Source organism: Strongylocentrotus purpuratus, unplaced genomic scaffold (genome assembly GCF_000002235.5).
Source record: "Strongylocentrotus purpuratus isolate Spur 01 unplaced genomic scaffold, Spur_5.0 spur5_scaffold_3, whole genome shotgun sequence".
NCBI lineage: Eukaryota > Metazoa > Echinodermata > Echinoidea > Camarodonta > Strongylocentrotidae > Strongylocentrotus > Strongylocentrotus purpuratus.
Window position 1 is genome coordinate 8,899,352 of NW_022145609.1, and position 25,355 is coordinate 8,924,706.

At 37.3% G+C, this 25,355-nt stretch overlaps 2 protein-coding genes across 2 annotated transcripts in view; one reads left to right on the forward strand and one right to left on the reverse strand.

The window, feature by feature from the left end:
• Window positions 1-4,951: 4,951 nt before the first annotated feature.
• On the forward strand, window positions 4,952-21,276 carry LOC115919014 (jasmonoyl--L-amino acid synthetase GH3.5-like). The gene is made up of 7 exons (XM_030996985.1): window positions 4,952-5,229; window positions 12,491-12,625; window positions 13,600-14,640; window positions 15,658-15,793; window positions 17,131-17,295; window positions 17,944-18,095; window positions 18,698-21,276. Exons 1-7 carry the CDS (start codon window positions 5,121-5,123, stop codon window positions 18,829-18,831), a joined length of 1,872 nt encoding a protein of 623 aa, XP_030852845.1. The 5' UTR covers window positions 4,952-5,120; the 3' UTR covers window positions 18,832-21,276.
• Window positions 21,277-21,446: 170 nt separating this feature from the next.
• LOC100893561 (HEAT repeat-containing protein 1) overlaps window positions 21,447-25,355 on the reverse strand; it is a 31,722-nt gene continuing 27,813 nt past the window's right edge. Inside the window, 4 exon segments of the mRNA XM_030996703.1 lie at window positions 21,447-22,654; window positions 22,657-22,713; window positions 23,873-23,981; window positions 24,636-24,794. Coding sequence (XP_030852563.1) covers window positions 22,626-22,654; window positions 22,657-22,713; window positions 23,873-23,981; window positions 24,636-24,794 — 354 coding nt within the window. The 3' untranslated portion in view covers window positions 21,447-22,625.

A 25,355-nucleotide genomic window follows, 5' to 3' on the forward strand; every position in this document is an offset into this window, starting at 1 on the left:
CTTAAAAACAAGTCCTTTAGATCATGTCATAAAAGTACCGGATTGGAATGAGCATCATGCAAGAGACATATGATGAAGATAAAAGAGAGAGAGAGGGGGAGAGAGATACTTTTACATTCTTGATAATTCGATCGACTTACTTGAAAAGATGAATCCAGGGGGTGCGGACGTGACGTAGTCAATCCTTCGTTCAAACAACTTTTACATCATGTCTATTTTGAGACCTATTGTCTGTATATTTGCTTTATCATGATCACAGCTTGAAAACAAGATCTAGGGGTGTTTCGGCGGTTTAACCCCCCCCCCCCCCTTGGGCGGCCAAGTGAAAACAAAGAAGTAAAACAGTAAAACGGCGCGATTTTTGGAAAATCCTGGATCCGCCACTGGGTCAACCTCCCCCCCCCCCCCCCCCCCCCCGACAAAAAGCTAGATCCGCCCCTGATTAAGATGAAAGAGAAGGAGAGAGAAAATTGAGGGAGATACTTTTACTTTCTTGATAATTTGATCGACTTTAATTCGGGAAAGAATCAAATCAGGAGCGCGCGGACGTGACGTAGTAAATCCTTCGTTCAATCATGTGTATTTTGAGACCTGCCTGTCTGTATATTTGCTTTGTTATCACTGAACTTAAAAACAAGTCCTTTAGAATCTTGTGATAAAAGTATTGCATGATTTGATGATGAAGATGAAAGAGAGAGAGAGAGGGAGAGAGATACTTTTACTTTCTTGATAATTTGATCGACTTACTTTAATTCCGGAAAGATGAAACCAACGGCGCGCAGATGTGACGTATATTAGTCAATCCTTCGTTTTAACAACTTTTGCATCATGTGTATTTAGAGACCTGCCTGTCTGTATATTGGCTTTTATTATCAAGTCCTTTAGATCATGTGACAAAATTATCGGATTGGAATGAGCATGCAAGAGACACATGACGAAGATGAAAGAGAGAGATGGGGAGGGAGAGAGAGAAGGTGGAGGAGGAGGAGGATAGAGGGGAGAGGACGTATAAGGATCACGGAGTAGAGAGGAAAGAGTCCCGAACTTAGAGGGGAAGAAGAAAGAGAGAGAGAGAGAGAGAGAGAGAGAGAGAGAGAGAGAGAGAGCCATGGAAGGATGGGCAAGAATAAGGAGAGAGGGGTGAAGAGATCGATATAGGGAATGGAGGAGGGAAACGAAAGTGAAGATTGAGAGGAAGAGGGAGCGAGCGAGCAAGAGAGGGGGAGAGAGGTGGGAATTGAGGAGGGATCGAGAAGAAAGTGAGGTTGGAGGGGGAAGAGGAAGAGAGAGAGAGAGAGAGAGAGAGATTTGCTGGTTGTTTGTGTTAGTAAACTTCATCGCGTTGCCCATAGTTACATCGTGAATTGACACTCTATACAGTTTTGTCAATTTTGCATGGCCTCAAAACAGCAATGTATAGTTACCATTACGTAGTCTCAAATTCTTTTGTTACACTAAAAACCAAGTTGTTTTAAGAAAGCTAAAGCACTTCGATTTGCAACGTGTGTTCATTTTGGAACGCCATAAAGAATAAAAATCAAAACATTTGTTATCTCTGCAAGCGGTTTACAAGATATTTATCAATCCTTTACCATTATAGATCCAGAACCAGATATAATTATTTACAGTCATCATCATGTAAATCGTGTAGGTCATTTATAAAGTTTATATATATCTATTTAAAAAAAATTCACGTCAGTACAATTCCGCTACAAATACCTTTTGTTTTATATTCTTGTACTTGTTGTTTCAGTGTGATATAAAATGGTTAATAACGTCAAATCATTCAAACACTCAGCGTGCACGTATACCATTATGAAGATAACAAATATACTTACAATTACATTCATCTACATTCTAAAATCAAAATGACGACTAATCGCCTACTGCCAAAATTCATGGTGAAGAAACGTTATCATAAATGGCATCATTCAAACACTATATTTTAATGAAAAGTGTTCCAGTCAGGCGCGTACGCAGGAGGGGGGGGGGGGGGTGTTTGGGGGGTTAAACCCCCTCCCCCCCTTTGTTATTTGTATGTGTGTAAACCCCCATAAAAATCCCTAAAATCCCCCCCCCCCCTTTGGTTTTTTTTATTTTTATTTTTTAATTATTTAAAAAAAAAAAAAAAAAAAAAAAAATCACCCCCATGGCTGACCTAAGAAAGGTGACCTTACCCCCCCCCCCAACGGAGCAAAATGTCAATTTTTCAAATTTTGAGACCAAAAAAAAAAAGTGTCCTCTAACCCCCCTATTATTATTGTTAATAAATGTATTATTGTAGTTCAATAGTCCGAATGAGAACAACATACATAAGTTTTTGCCAGATATGGGTTAGTCGTAGCGAAATTTTTGGGAGTAAGAAAAAAAAAAATATGTCCTCTTACCCAGAAATCGTGGTTCTAGATAGGATGAAAGGGAGTAATGCCCAGTAATGGAGAAATATAGAAAAAGGGGAAGGGGACAGACCCTGGAGAGAGAGAGAGAGAGAGAGAGAGAGAGAGAGAGGGAGAGAGAGAGAGAGAGAGAGAGGGAGGGAGAGCAACTGAAAAGCAGAAACAGAGAGCGGTTCTGCTCGGGGCCATTCCAGTAGGCAGACATGGCATAAGAGCATGAAAATATAAATGAGAAGAGTGTTCCAAGCTCCGCTTCATCGACGGCCCTCGAGACCGACAGTCTACGAGATCGGCAGCCCATGAGACCGGCAGAGCTAATAAATGTAAGGGGAAGATAGAAATGTGTCAGTCTCGTTGCCTGTCGGTCTAGAAATATTTTAAATGTAGCAAACTCTTGGGAAATGTACAAAGCTGTGCCCTTTCAGGCTTCCACGCCACCACATTTCGATGCTGCTGTTATAAATTTTAAAGATAAGGGCCCCGTTGAATACAATGTACCATTGATGGTATCTTTGCCATCAATGGTAACTACCATGGAAATCTTGATTTTGATTGGCTGTTGAGCCCTGTTACCATGGTAGTTGCCATTGATGGCAAAGTTACCATCAATGGTAAGTTTTATGCAATGGGGCCCAGATGTAGCATCAAACCTTTTTAACATTCAGCCATAAAGTGTATACAAGTAATTAATTTTGTTCAGAATGTAAGAATTTAATTCGTTTATTTGACCAGTCATTGTTGGTATACACACGAAAGGTTGTCTATATTATCTCGTATATTTTGTTGCCGGGGCTACATGATGAATGTGACATCACAAACCCTCTCTGGAATGCTAAATCTTTTTTCTTACGTCATAGCGGAAAGAAAGAAGACTTAAAAAACCCATAGAATTGCCCCCCTCCCCTTAAAGACGTTGTTACGCTTGTAGACATACTTCAAACACATCTGTAATTCTTTTTATTGAAATAAGACCTTCACGTTATTTGCTCGAGACAAACTATGTTCATCACGACATGAACGAGTGCTACACCTCTTCCATGACATCATAGTACCCCTGAGATCATGCCACGCCCATACATCTTCGGAATACCCCATGGATGTAGCCTTTCATCTAAGCTTGGGTACTTTTATTTCCGACCTATAAATGAACACGGTTTTATTTATAGTCTGAATCAAAGAGTGAGAAGAGTTCTTTAAAACAAGAGAGATGTGAGATGATGGTTAAAGCTTATCTGCCGTAGTTTACAGGAGGGATTAGACCGCTTTGCAAGGTCACTGGACAGGTGGTTATCTCATCAACTCAGCTCTCAGTTAACATAAGAAAAAGAGGATCATGGGGGACCAATGGTCACCGATTAGGCATTGTTTGTTATAAAGAGGGCGCAAGTAGCTACCAGTAGAGCAGTGGGCCTTAAGACTTAAGAGAGATCAGTAAAATATTGAGCAGACAAGATGATAGTATTTCGAGGAAGGGTTCGTTTAGATGTATTTAGCTATTACAAGTTATATTTCTGTAGTGAAAATGCTTATTGTATGTATCAGCGTTACAAGGTAAGGCAAGGTATCCAACCATGCCAGTTTGTATTCCGTTAATGAAACTGGTGAATGAAATGATTCATAATTTTTTATTAGCATTATTAAAGAAGTCATTTCCAAAAATCAGCCTTAGCCAGTCAACCGGTTCACTGTCATATTCATATTTTTAATGCACAGTTTTTGCCCGAGGCTTGCCTGGCGTTGCAACAAATAATGTATGCATACTGTTTTCCTATAAATGTAGTTCATTTATTCATTGATAACAGGTAATGGAATACCTCGTAATTAGGTCCCCACGAAAGAAACATCCCTGAAATAGTTCATTTTGGAACAGTTTGGGCACTGCGATAATTCAATCACCCTCGCTGTATTCATTCAAGCGTAAACTCAAACTTCCTCTTGGAATCATACGCATAAAGCACATTATCGTTATTTTTTAAATTTATCTATGTCTGTTTTCTTTCTTTTTTCACCTGTATGAATTGTGTATCAATTATATGTCCCGGATTCGTCTCTCTTCATTGAATTGGAATTGTTGATACAGTCATTGGTATATGGGAACCTGTATTATACAAGCATTGCTTTTTAATAGGTTCCTCATATTTCACGTAACAGATTATAATTTACTGCCATCATTGTTTTTTGTCATTATGCTTTATCTTGCTGACTATTGATAATAATGTAAACTGTTATTTTGCGGAATGTGAAACAATACAAATTAAAAAATATATATATTACCGGTCTATTACAAGCCTTTCCATCACCCTTTGAAATTTGTGAACATTACAAAATAATGACGTAATCCGAACATTATTTTTCTTTGAGATCCAGAACGATATGGTATTGGATTTGAGCTAGACAATTGAAATTGACCTTGAGTTGATTTTTAGAAGTCTTTGCGAGTCGTGTTTAGAATAAGACGTCTTCGCCTTGACATCAGACTAACTCTCGAGACAAGATTCACTCTACCGTGAAGAAGTTTGCTGAGAAGTTCATTACATAACCCTAAGAAAATTCGTTTCACGCATCATCCCACTCTTGACTGTCTCTTCGTCAATTCGTGGCAGTCTGTGGCAGTCTCCCCGTGCCGGTCGATCATCCACTGGAACGGGTCTTCTTCGAGTTCTTCTCCAATCCCGTTTTGAGCGTTCTCCATCTCATTGCGTCCTTGATCCGTGGTCATTGACGATGTCGACCAAGACCATGACTACCCTCGATGTCTCGTACATTTTGAACGGGAGACAACCAGGGATGGGACAGTCCTCATCCATGGCATCCCGAGGAATCACTCGTCAAAGTAAGTTAACTATAGTTAACGCTAGCAGTCGTTTTGCTTCATCATTCATTCTTATTACATTACCCCTTATTCCAATTAAATTTAACATTCTCCAACTTACAATCTGAAAATTTGATTAGGATACGAGTTATAAATTTTAGTTGGTGCAAACGCTAGCAGTCGTTTTGCTTCATAATTCATTCTTACATTTGTTTAATTTACCCCTCCAGGAAGAAAAAGAAGTAGAAATTTGACACTTTTGATCGTTGATAAAAAAAATTGCTTCAATCTTAGGTTTCCAAACTGTAAAGTTGAAGGATGTTATATTTATTTGAAGTAAGATCTTAAAACAATGCTCTAAATATCTAATTAGATTTTCCCTTTTTGGTTTTGGACGATAATTAATTTCACATGATGAATATAATTACTATTAATTCTTCTATGGCATGCATCCAAAGTACTGCAATTCTTGTAAGAAGTTTTCTTTCCAAGAAAGAATTCCAAAACACTGTTTAGGACTACTTTTTGGTGTAACCGTAAAACTTTTCTTCTTAAAGTTTTGTTTATGAATAGTTTATGAATAATATTTAAATTGTTCTTGTAATCTCTCATATTTTGTTTCTTCTTTCCAAGAAAGAATTCCAAAACATTTTTCTTAAGGACTACTTGTTGGTGTAACCGTAAACATTTTCTTCTTTAAGTTTTGTTTATGAATAAATACATGAATAATAAATTGTTCTTGTATTCTTTCATATTGTGTTTCTTGCTATATTACATGTTCTATATTCGGTCAATCAAATCTCTTGTAATTTGCCATGTTAATGTTTTCGTTAGCGCTTTGCAGCTGCTCTATGAAAAGGCGCTATACAAATGTTTCGTATTGTTATTATTATCATTATTATTGTTCAATTTTGTTGGGCATTATTGATTCATTGACGATGTTGATGATGATGATGATGATGATGATGATGATGATGATGATGATGACGTATAGATGATCGAATATAATGACGGGCTTCCCGAAGGTTCTTGCGTATCCGAGGCCTTTTCGTATAATATATCCTTCGCATATTATGTCCATGATTTAAACAAGAAATAATCACAGAGATATTTTATTATTGTTATTTTACATACCCTCTTTTTACTTCCGCAAGAATCGACAGAATGTTTAAATGGACGCTAATATTACTTTTTGAATATTTCTATCATTTATAATAACACGAAATAATGTGCACTTGCGTTGCCCATCGCCTATTAAGGGAGTTTACAGATAGCACATGGTACAAACGCCCCAAATATCCACAGATCTTTTACACATAAAGAATTTCCACTTTGAGCATCTTAGAATAATAACTGCCAAAGTCCTAGATGTGCTTCATGAATACCTTTTGTTTGCCCTCTTGAAAAGAATACTTCCACCTGCGTATCTTAGAATGTACCGTTGGTGCATAAATGAATAATGCTACATAACTTTCATGAGCGCATAACCAGTGTGCATCTCTGTGGGTTTTACCTTTTTGGTATAAATGACCTTATCTGCTCATGCTCAGACTGCAACCGTAAACTGGCTTATTGAAACGTCCCATCGAACATTACAATGGATGACGCACGGTATATGTTACGTAATCCGAAATGAATTTCTATGGATGCACAACGGGTGTTTTCCCCTGGAGTTAATGCAATTGAGATTAGAATAAACTTTTTTTTGGTGGACAGTTGCTAAAATCGATTTTGATTGATCATTATTGATTTACCAATAGAAGCCATTGGTTTCTAACAAATATAGACCGGTTTACTAGTATATTCAAATTCATAGACAAAATGGCCCGCAAAACTTGTGGACACCTATGTGCTCTATACGTAGATAATATTTTGCCCCAAAACGATCACCTTTGGTTTTAACAAACATTGTCCATGTTGGATTTGTAATTGCCTGAAACTTGGTATTATAATAACTGATGTTTTGTTGAGTTTTTTAAAATATTGTTTACAATGAACGATTTTGGCCTTAGCTAGGTACGAATCTTCTTCTTCTTCTTCTTGGTTTCCTCCAGGTTTGGAGAACTGCGGAGTGTATCCTTTCGCAGATCGAGTAAATAGATAATAGACAGACAATACAAAACTGGGTATAATATCAAAGATCACAAGATGTGCAGATGACAACTTATGCAGGAGCTGCTTTGTTCACAACAGAATGTTTCAAGTGCATATCTAAGATGAATGTTAGGGATGCAGCATGGTAATCCAGGGCCTGGGCAGTTATGGGTGGGTCATCGGTTGACTCCAAGGAGGATGAGATTTGTGGTGACGACGGCCACGAGATGAGAAGGAACTAATTGTAATAGGTGTTGAGTGAAAGTTGATAGGCTCATGATGAAGTTTTCCCTTTCATCATTATATAGGGGATATGCCCCTATTAGATGATTGACTGTTTCATCCGCAGTCAGGCAGGGACATGCTGGACTCTGTGAGCCATTTGACAAGGTAGCCAATCGTTGGTTGGTTCGGTACATGCCGCAAAGTAATTGGCATTTGATGGGATGACTTGTCTAAGGTGTGGAAACGGGGTTTTCCTGGGAAGTAGGTGTGGTGTCTCTGAAGGGTGTAGGCTGGCCATAATGTTGAGAGTCGATTTGGTGGATGTAGCAGATGCTGTCTTTTCATGTCTATGCTCTGTGACGGTGGATTTGACCGTCTTCTTCCAGGAGAAATACGGGATCGGCGAGTTCAGAAGCTCCTGTTTGGGAGTTCGGGAGTTATGATATCACACATCGGATCTGATTAGACCATTTTCGTTGTGTTTCCAAATTCAATGCATAATTTTGTATACGTCATTTTGAAGTGCCCAAATTTCATTCACCTGTTACGAATAAAATATGTACCTCATTAGTCAGAAATTAAATTGCATACATAACTTTTTGCTAGGTAGGGCAAAAACATTATAGCTTGCCCTACCTAACATCACGTAATAAATGCAATTAATATTCTGACTATTGAAATGAAATTAATATTCGTTACAGGTGAATGAAATCATTTGTTACGAAGCACCTAACAAAGATTTGTGCATCATATTAAAGTGAATTCGGTTACATTACGAAAATGGCCTATTGCAAATGAACGGTTCCCCACAGCCGCAGGTTCTTCCAACTTTTCATTATTTCGTAACGTTCTTATTAATGGCTGGTTTATCTCAAAAACGATTTTATTTCCTCCCCCCCCCCCCCCATTAAATTTTATAAGAAACAAAAAGAAACAAAAAAAAAAAGAAAGGGAGAAGAAGAAAGACAAAAAGGATTAAGGAGAAAAAGAAGAAAAGGAAATAGGACAGCTAGAAGAGAAATGGACTTAATTCACTCCTATTGGTTGGTTTCTCAGATGTCCACGTGATAGCCAATGTGCCGCCTCAAAATGTGCATGCACGTAGAGTGTGATATATACAGATCGAACTTTTTTTTGTTTTCAAAGTTTGCGGAAAGGATCAGCCCAAATTGACGTCATATCCGACCCTGCACCACCAGAGTGTACAACCGGTGTGCGCATATGCTCACAATAACCAGACTTCAAGAGAGTGTCCATTATATTGTGCTTGATTCTATTTTAAGCGATGATGATGATGACGATGGTGGTGATGAATTGGAGCTGCATTAACTGCACCCTTGAACAGTTAAAAGACGGTGAACCATTACATATTAATAGCCCATCGCTAGTTTGTCGTTCCATTGTCGCAGAATGAGTCTGCAAAATTAAGCCGTGTTACACTTTCTCCTGTTAAACATTTCGATTAACATGATTGCCCCATGTTTGGTCACAAGTCATGCAGTTTCCATTCGAAGTGATTTTAATTTGATTACGGGAAGCAGTACGGAGCGTTTTAATAATATATATTCAGTAATGAATAAATTCTCTAAACACAAATTGGAGGAATACTGATGTAGATAAATCTGTCTGGTTACTGAGATACTTCCAATTATAATATTCTACTAGTTCGATCATGACGACGGATATATAGTCAACTGTTCGAAACGTCGAACCACTCCTACTACCCATCCTCTCCAACCTGTGCTATATATAAGAAAGATTACCGACGGTCCTTTCCCGGTCTCCACAATCCCCCCCCCCTCTCTCTCTCTCTCACATGATGCAACCGCAAGCCTACTGTATACACCGATCCTGTTTTGAACGAACAACATCATAAACCATATTAACCATAAGATATATATCGACTTGTAAGCTGACTTTCCCCTCTCCTCTTTACCGAAAGGCACAACAGTAAAGGTATGATACAAAGATTTGGTATAAGGTCATCATGAATTTTGTTCAAATGAACATAATGGAAGCAAATGAGATCCTACAATGAGTGATCGTTGTCGCGTTTGAAATCGAGTCTAATTTGACGAAATTGTAAATAATAAACTCTTTATGGTCAAGATATTAATTAAGCTATAAACCAAACTAAAATCGACCGATTTGCTATTCCCGTTTGGAAATTATATGTCACAACTACATATTCTAGGGTTTTTTGGTCGCAGCTATACCATTGTATTGCCGTAGAAGGTATTAGGATTTTAAACAAGTTTACCAGGAGCATCGGTAAATTTTTATATTCAATTTTTCTCGAAAGCAGAAGTGTTTTAGGGGCTAAATTTTCTAGTGCATATAACACATCCACAGTCATCGTTATATATCAAAATTGTAAAGAATCACTATCCACCAAATTTTCAACATTTTCTAAATTGTATTACCTTTAAGTATGCATTATTATATGGTTTCTAGTTTCTACATTACCTGCGCACTGTTTACTCCCAAACACGGTAGAGTGTGGGAAGGGGATTGGCTAGGACAAAAATGTAAGACGTTAAACAAACATTTCTAACTGCATCTCTTTTTTAAATTGTAGAATATATAGTGTCGAAGAGATCGCGCTAGATCGCTAACGTATATAAAGAATGTTTGCGCAAGGTGTTTTGTTTTCCTTTAAGTTTTACATTTCTAGTTAAGCCAGGGTCACCGCAGCTATGTACATTGCGAAGTTGCTTAGTCATCATGGTTTCAACTTTAATTTGATATTATCATCTTACAATCTTAGACAATCAACCAACATTAGGGAATATTCTTTAATAAGAGCGTCAGCACTGAGTATGATGAGCATAGATAGAGCCGCACTTTAATCGAAATGTCAAAAGATTTGTCCTTAAATGTATAGGGGCCGTGTACCTACAGGAAAGGCCAATTAAGACATCTTAAATTATGATCATGAACAGAATTATTGCCAGCTGTATCTGCATTACATTAATACATTGACGTCTTATACCATGAACCTACTACACGCCAATTTTAGTTTTCGACCGTGGATCTACCCAGATCTACCTGCAGTAGGTCCATGCACATGCTTCGACTGCCCCGGGTCTTCTTTCAGGTAAAGTCCCCCCCCCCCCGGCTTCAAGCATTCGAAAAGCAAATTCTTCACGACTTCCCCACGTTACTGCCCCCCCCCATGTCCATTAGATTCATTTCCCAGAAGGTATGATCACATCTATTTGATAGGTTGACTTAAAGGGCCCATGACATCGAAATACAAGTGTATTCATGTTGGTGTGCAGTCCTGCATACATCTCATATTTTGAAATGTAAACTTCTGAATTTGTTTCATAGATTTTAATATTTTTGAAATATTTGTTTTTCAAACTTGCTAAGCTCCACCTCAAAAACCTCCAGATCTCATTCCCCTTGTGACATCATCTGTCAGTCATCAATGAGCTAACTTGAGAAAGTGGTATATATGTATCTTTGTCGAAGTCCGACCTGCTACAATACGTAATAGCAACATACAAGTTGCTATGTCAGACATGCTGTAGCATCACCAAGAAGACAAAGGCAATGATGATGTATTGTACATGAAGCATGCAACTCTATTATGAACGTGTGCTAAGCTGGGGCAAATTACATATTGTCCATTCTAGAATATTAGTTTTGTCTGACATATCTGACATAGCAAACTTATACATGTAATATGTTGCTATTGTTTGTGGTATTGTAACAGGTGGTCAACTTTGGCAAAGTAACATGCCACTTTCTCAAGTTAGCTCATTGATGACTGACAGATGATGTCACAAGGGGAATGAGATCTGAAGGTTTTTGGGGTGGAGCGTAGCAAGTTTGAAAAGCAAATATTTCAAAAAAATATTTCAAAATCTATCAAACAAAGTATATCAGAATATGAGATGTATGCAGGACTGCACACCAACAGGAATACACTTGTATTTCGATTTGTCATGGGCCCTGAGACTGCAAACAGTTGGATGCAAAGAATCCTTTGTGGCGATGAATCGTCTTTAAAAAAAAAGTCTGTAAACGAATGCTTGCCAAGGCCCCGGGACAAAAGTTGGCCCGGTTTCCTATTATTGTACCCTTTGTGGGGGGCAATGGAGGTACATCTAGACATTACGTAACCCTTTAGGAGTTTACGTGGGAATATATCTTTGCTTTGAATTACCTTATCTCGCGATGAGACAAAATACGGATAAGCCCAATGTATTTCCAATACGTTACCAACTATAAGGGCCCATTATTTAATTGTATCATGGGATTATGAACACAGATTGGCAAAAATTATCGATCAGCTTGATAGATTTATCATGTTGATGTATACTGAAATGTTTATCTTATTTAACGTATAGGACAAACAATCATACACAACTGGTTTACATTTTTTCTTCTCAAATGAACATTCCATACCCTATATGGCAATGAATGTGCAATTATATTTGGCCAACATAATTTAGTAATATCGAGGCGTGCTCGACTCATCAATAATGAATGTTCCATACTACAGTCAAGTGGCCACCTCTCCATAAAGGCCACCCGTATATAGTAGCCATGTATCTTGTCTCCCTCCAGAAAGAAAGATGTGTTGTAGAAACTGTCTTGGGAGGTCACCCCTTGGATGACCTTAATATACAGGTTTGAATGTACATTACTAATATCGAACATGATCGCAAAGATTTGTGAAAAATCAACCTACCGCAATTTTAATACCCTTTTATATTTTACCATAATAATCACATTTGGAATAGTTATGTAATATGCCATTGTAATATTCGCACATCAATAAGGGATGGACATGGATATTGAAATTGTCTCAGATTGATATTCAAAAGTCTTTTTGAAGGTTGCAATGAAAACCCGTATATTAATAGTTATATTGACTGACCATTCGTACGTCAACCAATTTACACCATTTTCGCTGTGATTAATTTTTTCGTATCTCAAATTTCCCTTTCAGATTTGATGAAATGGCGACTGTCCGAAAAGAACAAAGTTCAGTTGTTTGGAGTGACATGTCTTGGGATCTTCACCTATCTAGCATGGCAGCTCTTGTTTGGAATCACACCAACATATCTGTTATACTTCTGCCGAGGTAAGACTTTGATTGTTATATAAAATCCCATTAAATTAAACATTATACACTGTTGGTCATAATGGTTGAATAATTAGTTTTACCCCAATTTATGGAATGATTTTGACAATAAATTACTCCTAATAGATCTAGATAATAGTATACATTCTCAGATTTTATTGAATAATAATTTGTGAGTGTTTGTTTTGCGTGAATGCTAAAGCATGTGTGTGCTATTATGCTAATCAACTAGGGGATCTACGTCCTTAAGTCATAATGGACAGTAATGAGGATTAATGCCTCACAAAAGGGCACTAATCTAGCACATCATGTTTTGATCATTGGAGCTCGCACAGTAACAAGGCCACTGCTTAGCCACTGCTTAGCCACTTAGCTAGAATACGGGGCTGCCCCACAAAATAACAAAGAAAATGCAATAAATTATCAATAATTCATTGTCAAAATCATTCCATAAATTGGGGTAAAAATAATTATTCCACCTTTATGACCAACAGTGTATAGAATACTATTACGGAGTGGGGGGGGGGGGGGGGGGAGGGGCGAGGGAGGCAAACATGCAGTGTCTTTATTATGAAGGATAAATTGTGTATGATCTCAAATAAATTCATGTTTTTTTTATTATCTTGAATATTGATGGGAAAGGGTACAATGGCTCCAACCCAATACTCCACAGGAGAACATGATCAATTTGATAATTCATGACAATTTTTGGAGGGTGTAAAAACCTTAGGAAAAATTCCTTCTAAGTTCCCAAAGTTTTATATTATGGCATCAGCAAGCACAAGGATGATTTATTGAGAAATATATAGTAGCCATTGGTTCCGACCTCTGTTCCATACTGATAACATTGTGTTGCTGTAAATTTCTCGGTCGCAATTGCTCTTTGTGGACCTTGCATGTCATCTTATGGCATCTCCAGCCCTACTCTATTTTGTTGTTATTGACATTATTTTGACGTATTTTCACACTAACAGTTTCAGTCCTGATCGGTGCGGCTCTCGGAGTAGCCATTTCAACTCACATCTCACTCTATCTGGCGCCACACTGCACTCCCGCACACATCATGATCATCCAGTACATCTTCTTCCAAATACAAACTCTCATCGGGACCTACTTCCTTAGGAAACTGGGACGCGACAGCGCTAGATGTCAGCAAAGCCAGGAGAACTTCCTCATGAACCAGTTGAGGATTCGATCCCATTCTCAGTACGGGAGGGACTTCGACTTCGGAACAATCAAATCAGTGGCAGAGTTCAGAGAGAGGCATCCTTTGACAAGATACTCGCATTACGCCAAGTACATGGACCGGGTTGCTGCAGGGGAATCCGACATTGTCATACCTGGTTTCCCATCAAGGTTAGGTATTACTTCCGGTACGACTGGAAAACCTAAACTGATAGCCATTTCAAAGGAAAGGAACGTTGCTTTTCTCTTCAAGATCATGCCCATGGTCTTTCATTTCGTTAAAGTGCAATATACGCCAGCGTTGACACCGTTACAGAAGAAATGCTTGCTCTATGTCCATACTGACCCTCTAAAATCTCCCGGAGGACTTTCTATCTGCCCAACATCTATGCTTTCCCTTCCTGACATTCTTCATCGGATTCAGTTCAGTACTCCACCGGCAGGGATGCGACTGACGAACGAACGATGCGCGCTCTACATACATGCCCTCTTTGGACTTAGGGACCGTTGCCTTGGTAACCTCGGCACCATATTTTGCTCCACAATGTTCACGTTCTTCCAGCTGCTCGAAAATGATTGGCCCAGCCTGGTCAATGACCTCCGACACGGACAAATCGCCAAGCACATTCAGTTGGAGGACAGTGTCCGAGCAGCGTTAGAAGCAGAGCTCCAACCCGAGCCGGAGAGAGCGGATGAGGTGGAGAAGGAGTTCTTGAAAGGTTTCGATTGCATTGCCCGTCGTCTTTGGCCACATCTTCAAGCGATATTTGCTGTCTCATCTGGAGCAATGGTAGTCTATGCTCGAAGACTCAAAGATAAGTACACCAAAGGTAAGATTGATTCACTAACTTTCTATTGTCTTCAAATCATAAAATCGTGTACAAATAATTTTTATGTAAATGTTATCGTTTCAATATCGCCACGAACGTCACAAGAATAATATTTGCAATGATCAATGGAAATACTTAAACAAAATAGGACCACGGTTTTAATGATATGATGGGGAAAGGGAGCCGACTTGGTTTAGCAGTGGTATTTGTCATCTTCATAGTCATTGGCAACGATACGAATTTCAATCTTCGCGTTATCAATATTAACGTTTTCTTTTACTGTGTGCCTTTTTTGTTTTTGTAAACTTTGCATGTAGAATCATTTTGAGGAATGACGACTATTTTTAGTTTATATCAGTCATGATTAATGCGATTCTCGGTCTCAATTCTTAAGTTCAAGTCTAGCTGTTACTTATATACAGAAAAGTTTGACAAAGCTTATACTAAATATTAATGTTGATGAAGATGGTATATAGCAGGGCTTCTCAAACTCCGGACCGCTGTCCGCCTCCGGATTTATATATATATATATATATATATATATATATATATATATATATATATATATATATATATATATATATATATATATGTATAACCCTACATGGTACATTAAGCGGACATCATAAAAATCCTAACCCTAACCCTAACCCTAAAACCTAACCTTAAACCTAAACCTAACCCTAACCCTAACCCTAACCCTAATCCTTACACTAGCCCTAATGTCTACTTAATGACTCATTTTTCACTTAAAATGTCACTCCAATGACACCTTTAGTGGAATTACATATTTATAGAGAGATATATAAACAAATTTGGCCTTCTATGAGAAATAAAGCGTAAAAAACGTTAAAAGACACCATATTGTCCTTCTAATGACAATGTCTACTTAATGACTTATTTTTCACTCCAAATGTCCCTCTAATGACGCCTTTAGTAAAATATATTTATATATAATAATATATATTATATTATAAAAATCATTTCAACACGTTTCAATTACTTGTTTCCAAACAGGTCTACCGATTATATCAAGTGTATACAGCTCAACTGAAGGCACAGTGGCTATGCTACATGATGTCAAAGGACTAGACTCGAAATACATCATGCTACCATCAGAAGTATTCTGTGAATTCATCCCCATAGAAAATAGGTAAATCTACCTCTCCATAATTTTATTGTTATTCTCTAAGGCATTTCCCCCTCAATAATAACGTCGAGTGTTCTACGCGTCACATGCATTTCTCTGTCTTATAACACGTAGGTCAGTGAATTTCAAGGGAGTAAAAGAGAGTAGACTTTGCTTGAAAAACCATATTAAAAACATGGAGTCAAATGCCTGCCTCTATAACACACCCCTTTCCACAACCGTATGATAAAAACAACGTAATACATTGACCGTGTATATAGATTCTTGCAACCATCTTTAAGGAAAAGCATTTTCGGAACCTATTTTTGGAGAAGAAAAAAAAATGGTACTTCTTCACCTGATGGCCATTGCATAATAGTCTCACTATATTTAAACAAAGGAGTATTCAATATTTCGACCCAATGTTTAGATCTCCCCTCCGTTGTGTTGGCTTTTCATTGTGCCCAATTCTTCTTGCGTGTTTGTTGTCAATCAAGTAGCATTTGTTTGAGACATACAACAGTGTGGTCAAAATCAAACATTGTATTACCATGTTAGGATCTAAAGGTCTTCTAAAAAGAAAACCCATACTCCTCTTATCAGATACAATTGTGTCTGGCGGGTTGATATTACAGATGTAACTCAACTGATCAAAGCTGACCTAATTTGATAATATTTTAATGACCTGATGTTTGTTGTCATAGCGGTTGTTGATGTTTATTTCCCCTAATAAGCTAACAAAAGCGAACAATAACCCTTTTTTGTAATCCACTTTTATGACCCAAACTCACAAGTGGTTATAAAGGGGTTTATGGACTCTAGCCCTTCCCCATCAAATTCTTGATTATTAATGAATTCGAGAGAGGCACAAGTAGAAATACAAGAATTCCTAAGACACCGCCACCAGTAAAAAAATAAAATAAAAAATTATTCTTTTAGAACCGCTCCTACTCAAACTCACCCCTGGCCATTTTCCCGTAGACCCAAATTGCTCAATTTGCAAAGATATCAGATTGGACATACCGAACATTTATCCCAAAACATCAGTGCAAAGGTTTTTCGTTATTTATGTGTATCATAGATGTTTTAAAACGATTCTTTTTTGGGGGGGGGGGGGGCGGGGGAGGCACCAGTCAGTCTAACTCAGAAAATGCCAAACGCATTTACATGGCTATACTGATCAGGGGAGGGTTCGAGAAGTCGTCTAGGCGTCTTTTCCCTTCTCTCCATTTTCACTTTTCCCTCATTCTCACCACTCGATAGGGGAGGGGGGGGGGGCACGTTTCCCTCGTGCCCTCTTAACCTACGCCACTAGTATTAACATTTCAAAATGAAACAACTTTCCTCTAATTCCTATACAGTCATGAAGACCAGCCACAAACCTTGTTAGCCGAGGAGGTGAAAGCCGGACAGTGCTACGAACTCGCCCTCACAACCGTCGACGCGCTCTACCGATATCGAATGGGCGACGTCGTGAAAATCGCTGGCTTCCACAATAAGACGCCGCTGCTCGAGTTCCAATACAGGTTGGTAGTGTTGTAGAAACAAACAGACAAAGGCCCGGAGATTTGTTCAATAAAACTTTCTTATTACCAACAAGCGCTTAATGATTATACCACATAATTAATATTTTCACAGCCAATCAAACACAGGGATCTTAGAAGCTTTTAATAGTTAATGTACCTTGTTATTGATAACAGATTTTTTTTAAAAAATCAAACTGGACGTATAAGGGTGGGGTTTGAGATGTGGGGGGGGGGGGAATATTCTTGAATCTCTGTCACAAAAATCATGGAATCATGGCGCAAAAAAGGTGTGTCGCTAGAAATTTAAAGATTTCTTTCTGTCGGCATTTTTTCAAAACGCTTGTTTGAAATGAAATCGGTAACCTTTTCACTAAAAGCCTCGAATAGTTTTATTCAAAGCGATCTTGCGACGTCCCTTGATGCTGGTTTTGAAGATCTCATAGACTGCAGTATATACTTTTACTTTGGGCTCTTGTGAATCCGATTTGGCTACCATTCCAAAAGCAGTATGTGAAAATTACCAATAATTACCAATAATTGACGTCAAATCAATAAAATCAATGAAAAGGTTGTGATGGTAAAAAATGAAACTGGAAAATATAATACGGCAACACAAAAACTGTTTATATATCGTATCTTAATATTTAGGACGGGAGAGGTATTGAATGTGAGATCAGAAAAGACACCCGAAGCCTCGGTAGCCGGCGCCATTACGGCTACCATGGAAGAATGGAAAGGATTGACGCTCAGCTTGGTGGATTTCACGGCTACAGAAAGCCCTTTGTACGAAGAAGCAATGGGTAGGTTTTTTCTTGATATATTTTTATATAGTTTGTTTGCCAATTTGGGGTTGTAATCTCAGAAGGTATATAGTGAATGATTTAGTGTGTTGCTCAAGCAAGTTCAGAGTTTGTATGCACTTGAAATTCTAATCGGTCGAAACTATCATCTGAAAAATAAACAATGTTGAACTGTGCCTTGTTTATATACCTACAATTACAAATATATTTGTTTAGTTCCCAATTCTTGTTATAACAATTGACTTAAATCGAGAACCGTGTGAGCTTCTGGTTTATCACTGAACGGTTAAAAATAAATATAGAAACACACTATTCCTCCACAGCACTTTTTGTTGTTGTTATGGATTTCCGTAATAATTATAACTAATTCGACATCTTCTTTAGATCTCTACTCAGCTGTAGATTGCGACATAATCTCCCACAAATTCATGTTCAGTAAGATTTATAAAGAATTGCCTATTACAGTATTCAGATCGATATGTTCCTCATAATCATCAAGACTCAATTTGGTATATCTATTTCATCCTATTTTGCATTGAATTTTGATCATTTTTTATCATTGAATTTTTTATCATTTGTTATCATTGAATTTCGATCTTTAGGTATCAAAGACTGGAGTCCGTGTGGATACTACTTGATTTTCGTTGAACTCGTCGAACCATTCGCGACGTTCGGGAAAGACCTCAAACAAAGAGAAAAGGTAAGCGATTGCGCCCTGAATACATTTGCTTTATAAAAATGACGTTATGTTCGGAATATGTGAACTGATAATCAAGGATTAGCAGGATCCGTGTACTGTAGTAAACAAACATTTTTTTGGGGGGAATGCATGCAAGTCATAAATGTGTCTATGAAATGGAGTATACGAGCATGAATGAATTCATGAGGAAAAAAATAACGAGTAGATGAACGTTACGATGGTGATGAAAAAACGCAGTGCCAGTAGTGTCTGTGGAAATGGTAAAGTTTTTTAAAGGTCATGGAAAGGTCTCAAACAAACAAAATACATGTATAATCATTGGCGGGAGTTCGATATTGTAGAAGTCTGTCTCTATAGGAATTATGTATTTTGATTTGATGATGATAAAACAATATTGCATGATTTATAGCTGGAGGAAAAAATATAATGAACAAGCTACATAAAACTAGTTTGTAATTTCCTTATTTATTCGGAGTATCATATTATCATCTTGTTATAATAATAACTCTTTTTCTCAACAAATACGATTGCAAACATCGCCTCAAAGGTAATTTCAATACCCTTTTGTATATTCCATATAGTTATGTTCGGGTTTATTACTTTATAATGCGTCACTGTAGGGGCAGACCGAAAGTTCCAATTTGTTAGTTGGCTATATAATGACACGACTTGGGCAGATTTTTCTCGAGTCTCTGGGATCGTGTTTAATAACGTTATCCTGCAGTTATGAACATATCATTCATCCATTTTTTTCCTTGTGATTTTCTCGTATCCACAGTTCGCGGGCGCGTTGGAAGCCAACCTCTGTCTCAAGGCCCATCGCTACAACCACTACCGTAACATCAACGCTATCGCTCCCCTACGACTCGTCTTCCTGGAGTCCGGCGCCATCGACGAGCTCCGTCATTACATCCTGGATCATTCATCGGCTACGAGTCAACAGCTCAAGCTCCCGCACAAACTGCGCAAGACAGAGTGGATCCGTTTGTTATGCAATCGCAAACTTTAACCAGGGATATGAGAAATAGTTTATCTGCAGGTACAGGGGCGGATTGGGACCGACAATTGATCCGGAATTCCGTTATGACGGGTCCACTCAAGTATAAGCTTTTGATAAGTCGGCCGGCAGTCGAGTCCAAATATCGAGCCTTCTGTGGGGATAACTCCCCTAGCTCCCCAAGGCCAGTCCCCCCTGCCTATTATATCAAAATATTTTTGAAAGGTTACATTCAATCATCGACTGACTAAAAAATTGTAAATAATAATGATAATAATGATAATAATAATCTGTGTTTATATAGCGCTCAACACAGAATACCTTCTCTAAACAAGGCGCCGTGACGTAAATGGCGAATGTACAGATCTATCTACACAGTGTAACGAACTTTTCTCCTCCCATCAATGATGGGCAAACTTTCATCACGTGATTTACTTTTGACCAATCGTAGAGCAAGATTCTTAGTATGTGGAATATAATCTCTCTACTGAATAAGTGCCTTACATTTTAGTGCTAGCTCTGCACAAATTTGACGCCAAGCAATATTACATTTCCGAAGAGCTGATCGATATGTCTTCCATTAATTTATTTCCTAACCATCAAAAAGGGTAAATATAACATCATAGTACATGTATTTGATTTTTTAGAAGTTACAACTCTTCCCACATCAATATAAAGTAAATTTCACATTTATGGAAATATATTGGCATGTGTCAAGTATATCATTCATCTCTAAAATTAATATTTATTAGATTAACACAGATATTTAATAAATGAATATCTGTTTTTGTAATAAATAAAATAAGAGAGTGTTTTTTAACGTAACCAAAGATAGGAATCAATCCTTCAATATAGGAACATTTGGCAGGTATGATACAGTAATCATGTCAAAGTGAAATTTCCATTTGAAAGTAATAATTATTATTATTAAGTGATTGATTCTGTTTTTGTTGCTTTTGTTAGAAGGTGCACTTCAGTTCGATTATATCAAATTTGTTTTATAAGATTGCCATAATGAAAGTAACTAATTAATATGTTTGGGGTCAGAAAGAGGAAGGCATTAACTCATCTCACCCATAGTTAACACCCTCCTGGCACTAAAGTGATATGACCATACTTTTGATAAAAAGTAGTATTCAACAGTTCACCTTGATATCATCAAATACTTCAACACAGCTGTTTATTTGTTATATTTCTTTCTGTAAAATATTCTTTCTCTACTGCATGCTACCCTGTATGATGTGAAACATTATTATATTTGCATGTCATTAGGATTGAGAAGAATATATTTGTTCTTCCCATAAATAAAATATAGTGTCTGACAAAATGTGTATCTAATATCCATATTAAAATCAGATTATGGAAAATGTAATTATCTGTTAAAAAGAAATGATTAAGTGTCATGATTGCCATCTAAAGAAAAATCTCATATTTTATCAACTACAACGATTTTTGTCAACATTAAATGCATGTTTTAACCTATATATATATATGTCTATTTATGTACTGGGTGTATTTTTCTGTCTAGCTGTAACTATCTTTTTATTATTAATCTATATCATGATTTTTAGTAATTATGTTACGTAAGATAAGCAAACTCAATTTCACAATAGTATATAAAAGAAAAATAAAGAAAACTAGAAAACAATTTTTCTTTCTCTTTGAGCTTTATTAATTATGTTGTCATTATGAGTATGTATGATATGTATTTTAAACAACAATTTTATAACATTTCCATCATGTTAAAAAACCTCTAATATTCATGGTAACAAAATGACATGGGATTTCTAAATGGCACTCATGAAAATTTGAGTAAAAATAAAATAAAAAGAAAGACAAAAAAACACCTTTCATTCCTTATGAAAATCGCCAGTCAAACATTTGGGGAAACGGTTTTGGAAGTCTGAAAAAGTTAGTCTTTTACACAGATGCATTTAGTTTTTCTTAAGGCAACAACATGACTGAAATAAAAGGTCATCAGATTTGCGAATTCGCAGAGAAAAAGTTATCACCAACATGTTTTCTTTAAAAAGGCCCCCACATACTGAAAATACATCAATTTTTCTTCTTGGTATTTTTAACATTCCTCTTACAGTAGATCATTTAATATTGATCACTAGTGCAAAATTTCACTTTATTTGGTCCTTGAGTTGAGATTAATATTTCCTTTCTTTGTAATCCTTAGCAGAAAAAAGTAATGCAACTAATTCACAATGTATTCAACATATTTCTTATATGTTCTCTGTAGTAGACAAGATTATTATACTGCATATTATGAGAGAGAAAAAAAATAAGAATGATAGCACTGAATATTTGTTTAATTTAGGGAAAAAAAGGGAACTGGAGATTGGTACAGTACATTACTTAGATATTTACGTCACAGAAGTGTTATTATGATCAGTCACACAAAGTCAGATTTTAGCAATTGTCATACAGGAACAGCCCTCAAACTTTCTTTTATATTTTGAGAAATGTTACTCCAAAAAGATTAGTACCCTCATTTAATTTTCGATAAATCGAGTAAATATACATGTAAACACCTCATCTGAACGTTAAAATGTTGCCAAGATCATTGAGTAATAAAACTGTTCCACAAATTTGGAATAAAAATTTGGAATAAAAAAAACTGGGATTCCAAGGAATCCCAGTTTAATATCAGGATTTCATTCATAATCTAACATTTGGACATATATTGGCAATAAAATACATGTAGACTGATTATCAAAAGCACAAGAAGCAATCTGGGCAATCAACGACCCTATCGCTTCATCTCTAGTTCAGAACATAACTAGATTTCGGGTTTAGAGTAGGACCGAAGGCGTGGGATGAGATCCTAGAAGTATTTTTGAAGCGGTTCTCCAAAGTCTTCTCAAGCTCAGAGACCACATCCTGACAATGCTGTTCTACTTCCTCAGACTCATCTGTAAACAAACAAAAATAGAAAAGATTGCATCAGTTACCAGGAAATACCAAGGTGGGTTTGCACTGCTACAAAAAGTTCCCTATACCACTATCTTCCATCATCTAACTGTCCTTTTCCCATTCTTAAAAAGAAGTTTGAATTCTGGGAAGAGGTGACAAATAATTTGTGAGCGTTATCATTGTATTATGCAAGTGTAGAAGAACATCAGATAAACAATGTTCCCTGAAAAGCATGGCTCTTCAAATGCTTTAATATTCTAAATATTGCATGTAACAGCATAAAAATCAGGACAAATTTTTATGCCACATGTTTGTGTAGTCCCATATACATCTTTCTGTATACAGTGCTTGTAATTTTACCAAGACTGGGCCAAATTTCAGAACCTTGCAGTACACATGCACCAATACTTATATGCTAGATAATCAAACATTTTTGATCGATTCCACAACGTTTCTTTCACAACGCAATCGCATGACCAGAACTCAACTTTATCTTTAAGTATGCTAACAGGACCAGTCCACACCGTCATCCTAAGGATTGTCATTATCTTTTTCCCTTTATATCTATTAATCATGTTTGTCTTGGGTTCTCCTATATAACACTCTGGATCAAATAATACTTTCAACACTGCGGCTGATCCTCATCTCCCCAAATTTCATATCTAAATGGATTTCTAAACGTCAACCCTGGGCCCAAGATGGTACCACAACCAAACCTAAAGCTAACTCTGAACCCAAGCTAAAATCCAATTGCATCCCCTAACTGTAACCCTGTACAAGGGCTTCTCAAAGTCCGGACAGCCCTGGAGGCTCCATTTTTTCTTTCTTTCTGTTTTACCACATTCAGTCATTGAAGTAAGCCAGCAACCCTATACCAGGGCCCTGTTTCACAAAACTTGTCATCAGTGACAAATGACAGTTTTTGTTATAAGCTACTGAAATCCTTGCTTCTGATTGGTTATAAGCAGATTTGTCACTGATTTTTGTCATTTGTCATTGAAAAAGGCTTTATGAAACAGGTCCCAGGGCTTGTCATAGGCAAGATGGCAGATCCTCCAGGGCAAGTCACTCTGGACTACCAAGGAGGCTTTCCCTTTTTTCCTTTCTTATATTTTGTAATACATTTATTGCTGTAATCAATGTTTCTCCTTCACTTACCCTCCATGAGTTCAGCTAAGAATGGAATAGTTTCAGGAAGCAGGGATAGGTAGTCTTCACCCAGCTGAGAATGAACGGCCTGCAGGACTGTGAGGGCAGCATAGCGAACCTATAAGAGGGATAATAATAATAGGCATTTCTATAGCGCCGTCTATCTAGAAATTCTTTTCCGAGGTGCATGTATATTACCCGGCTTTAGCCTGGCTGCCATTACAGCTCTTCAGCATTTCAAGGAATAAATTCCTGCCAGGTACCCATTTTTCTCACATGATTTCAATGCTGATTATAACATTCACGATATCAAAATTCTCTAATTTTACAATGATTTTTTTTCTTCTTCTTCTAATGGATCATTTAAGGAGGCATTTCACACACCAAAAAAGCCATGATGTCTGATGTTCTTGTGGATAAGCTGATTGTACACGCGACAAAACATACCAGACTAGCTAATTTCTTTTTAGTACAATGAAATTCCCTTAGTTTTCCATGAACTGACAGAAAAATGGACTTTCCAAGCTTTCCTTGATTTCAAAGATAGCTGGAAACCTATCATAATGATGATACAGCCAAACCTGCTTTAGTGACCACCTGTCTACAACAAGCAAATTTGTTGTTTCCCTTGAAAATGATTTCTCATTGAAACATGCACTAAAAGGAACCTGTCTACAAAGACCACTTTTTGTGTTTCCCTTGGGCGGTCGCTATAGACAGGTTTGACTGTACATGTAGATGGTTGAGAAGCCTAACGATGCATGCCACCCACCTTTGGGGAGGAGTTCCTCGTCTTGAGAAGGATTTGGTAGTTGAGTGGTTGCCAGGTCGAGGGGTCTTTAGCAGCAACCATGAACTGAACGATGCAAGGTGTCAGGTGACTTGTTATGCGGGCCTCGTATATTTCATCTCCTCCTTGTGTATTCTCAATCTACAAAATAAAATAGTTGCATGAAATGTGAAAGCAGGGGGATGTTTCACAAAGATCCCAAGTCAAACTTAACTCTAAGCTGGACTTAAAAACATAATGGAGAGCCATTTGTAGCCTTAAAATAAAATATATTCAAAAGCAAAAATATGCAAGTTGTCAGGTGATTGGTCATGCGGGCCTCGTATATATATCATCTCCTTGCGTATTCTCAATCTACAGAATAAAATAGTTGCGTGAAATGTGAAAGCAGGGGGGGGGGGGGGGGGGGGGGGGGGGGTCGTGTTTCACAAAGATCCCAAGTCGAACTCAACTGTAAATCGTACATAAAACATTTACGCCTCTCTGATCATTATGTAACCTACACAGAGAGAAATATACCTGTACAATGTTTATTTATTCATATGTGAAAATAAACTTAATAAAATAAAATAAAATAAAGTAAAATAAAATAAAATAAAATAAAAATATTTTGTGTTACTGCATGACCAAAACTCAACCTTATCTTCAATACTGATAAGGCTACTCTGGGTAAATAAGACCACATTTAATCATCATTCATGA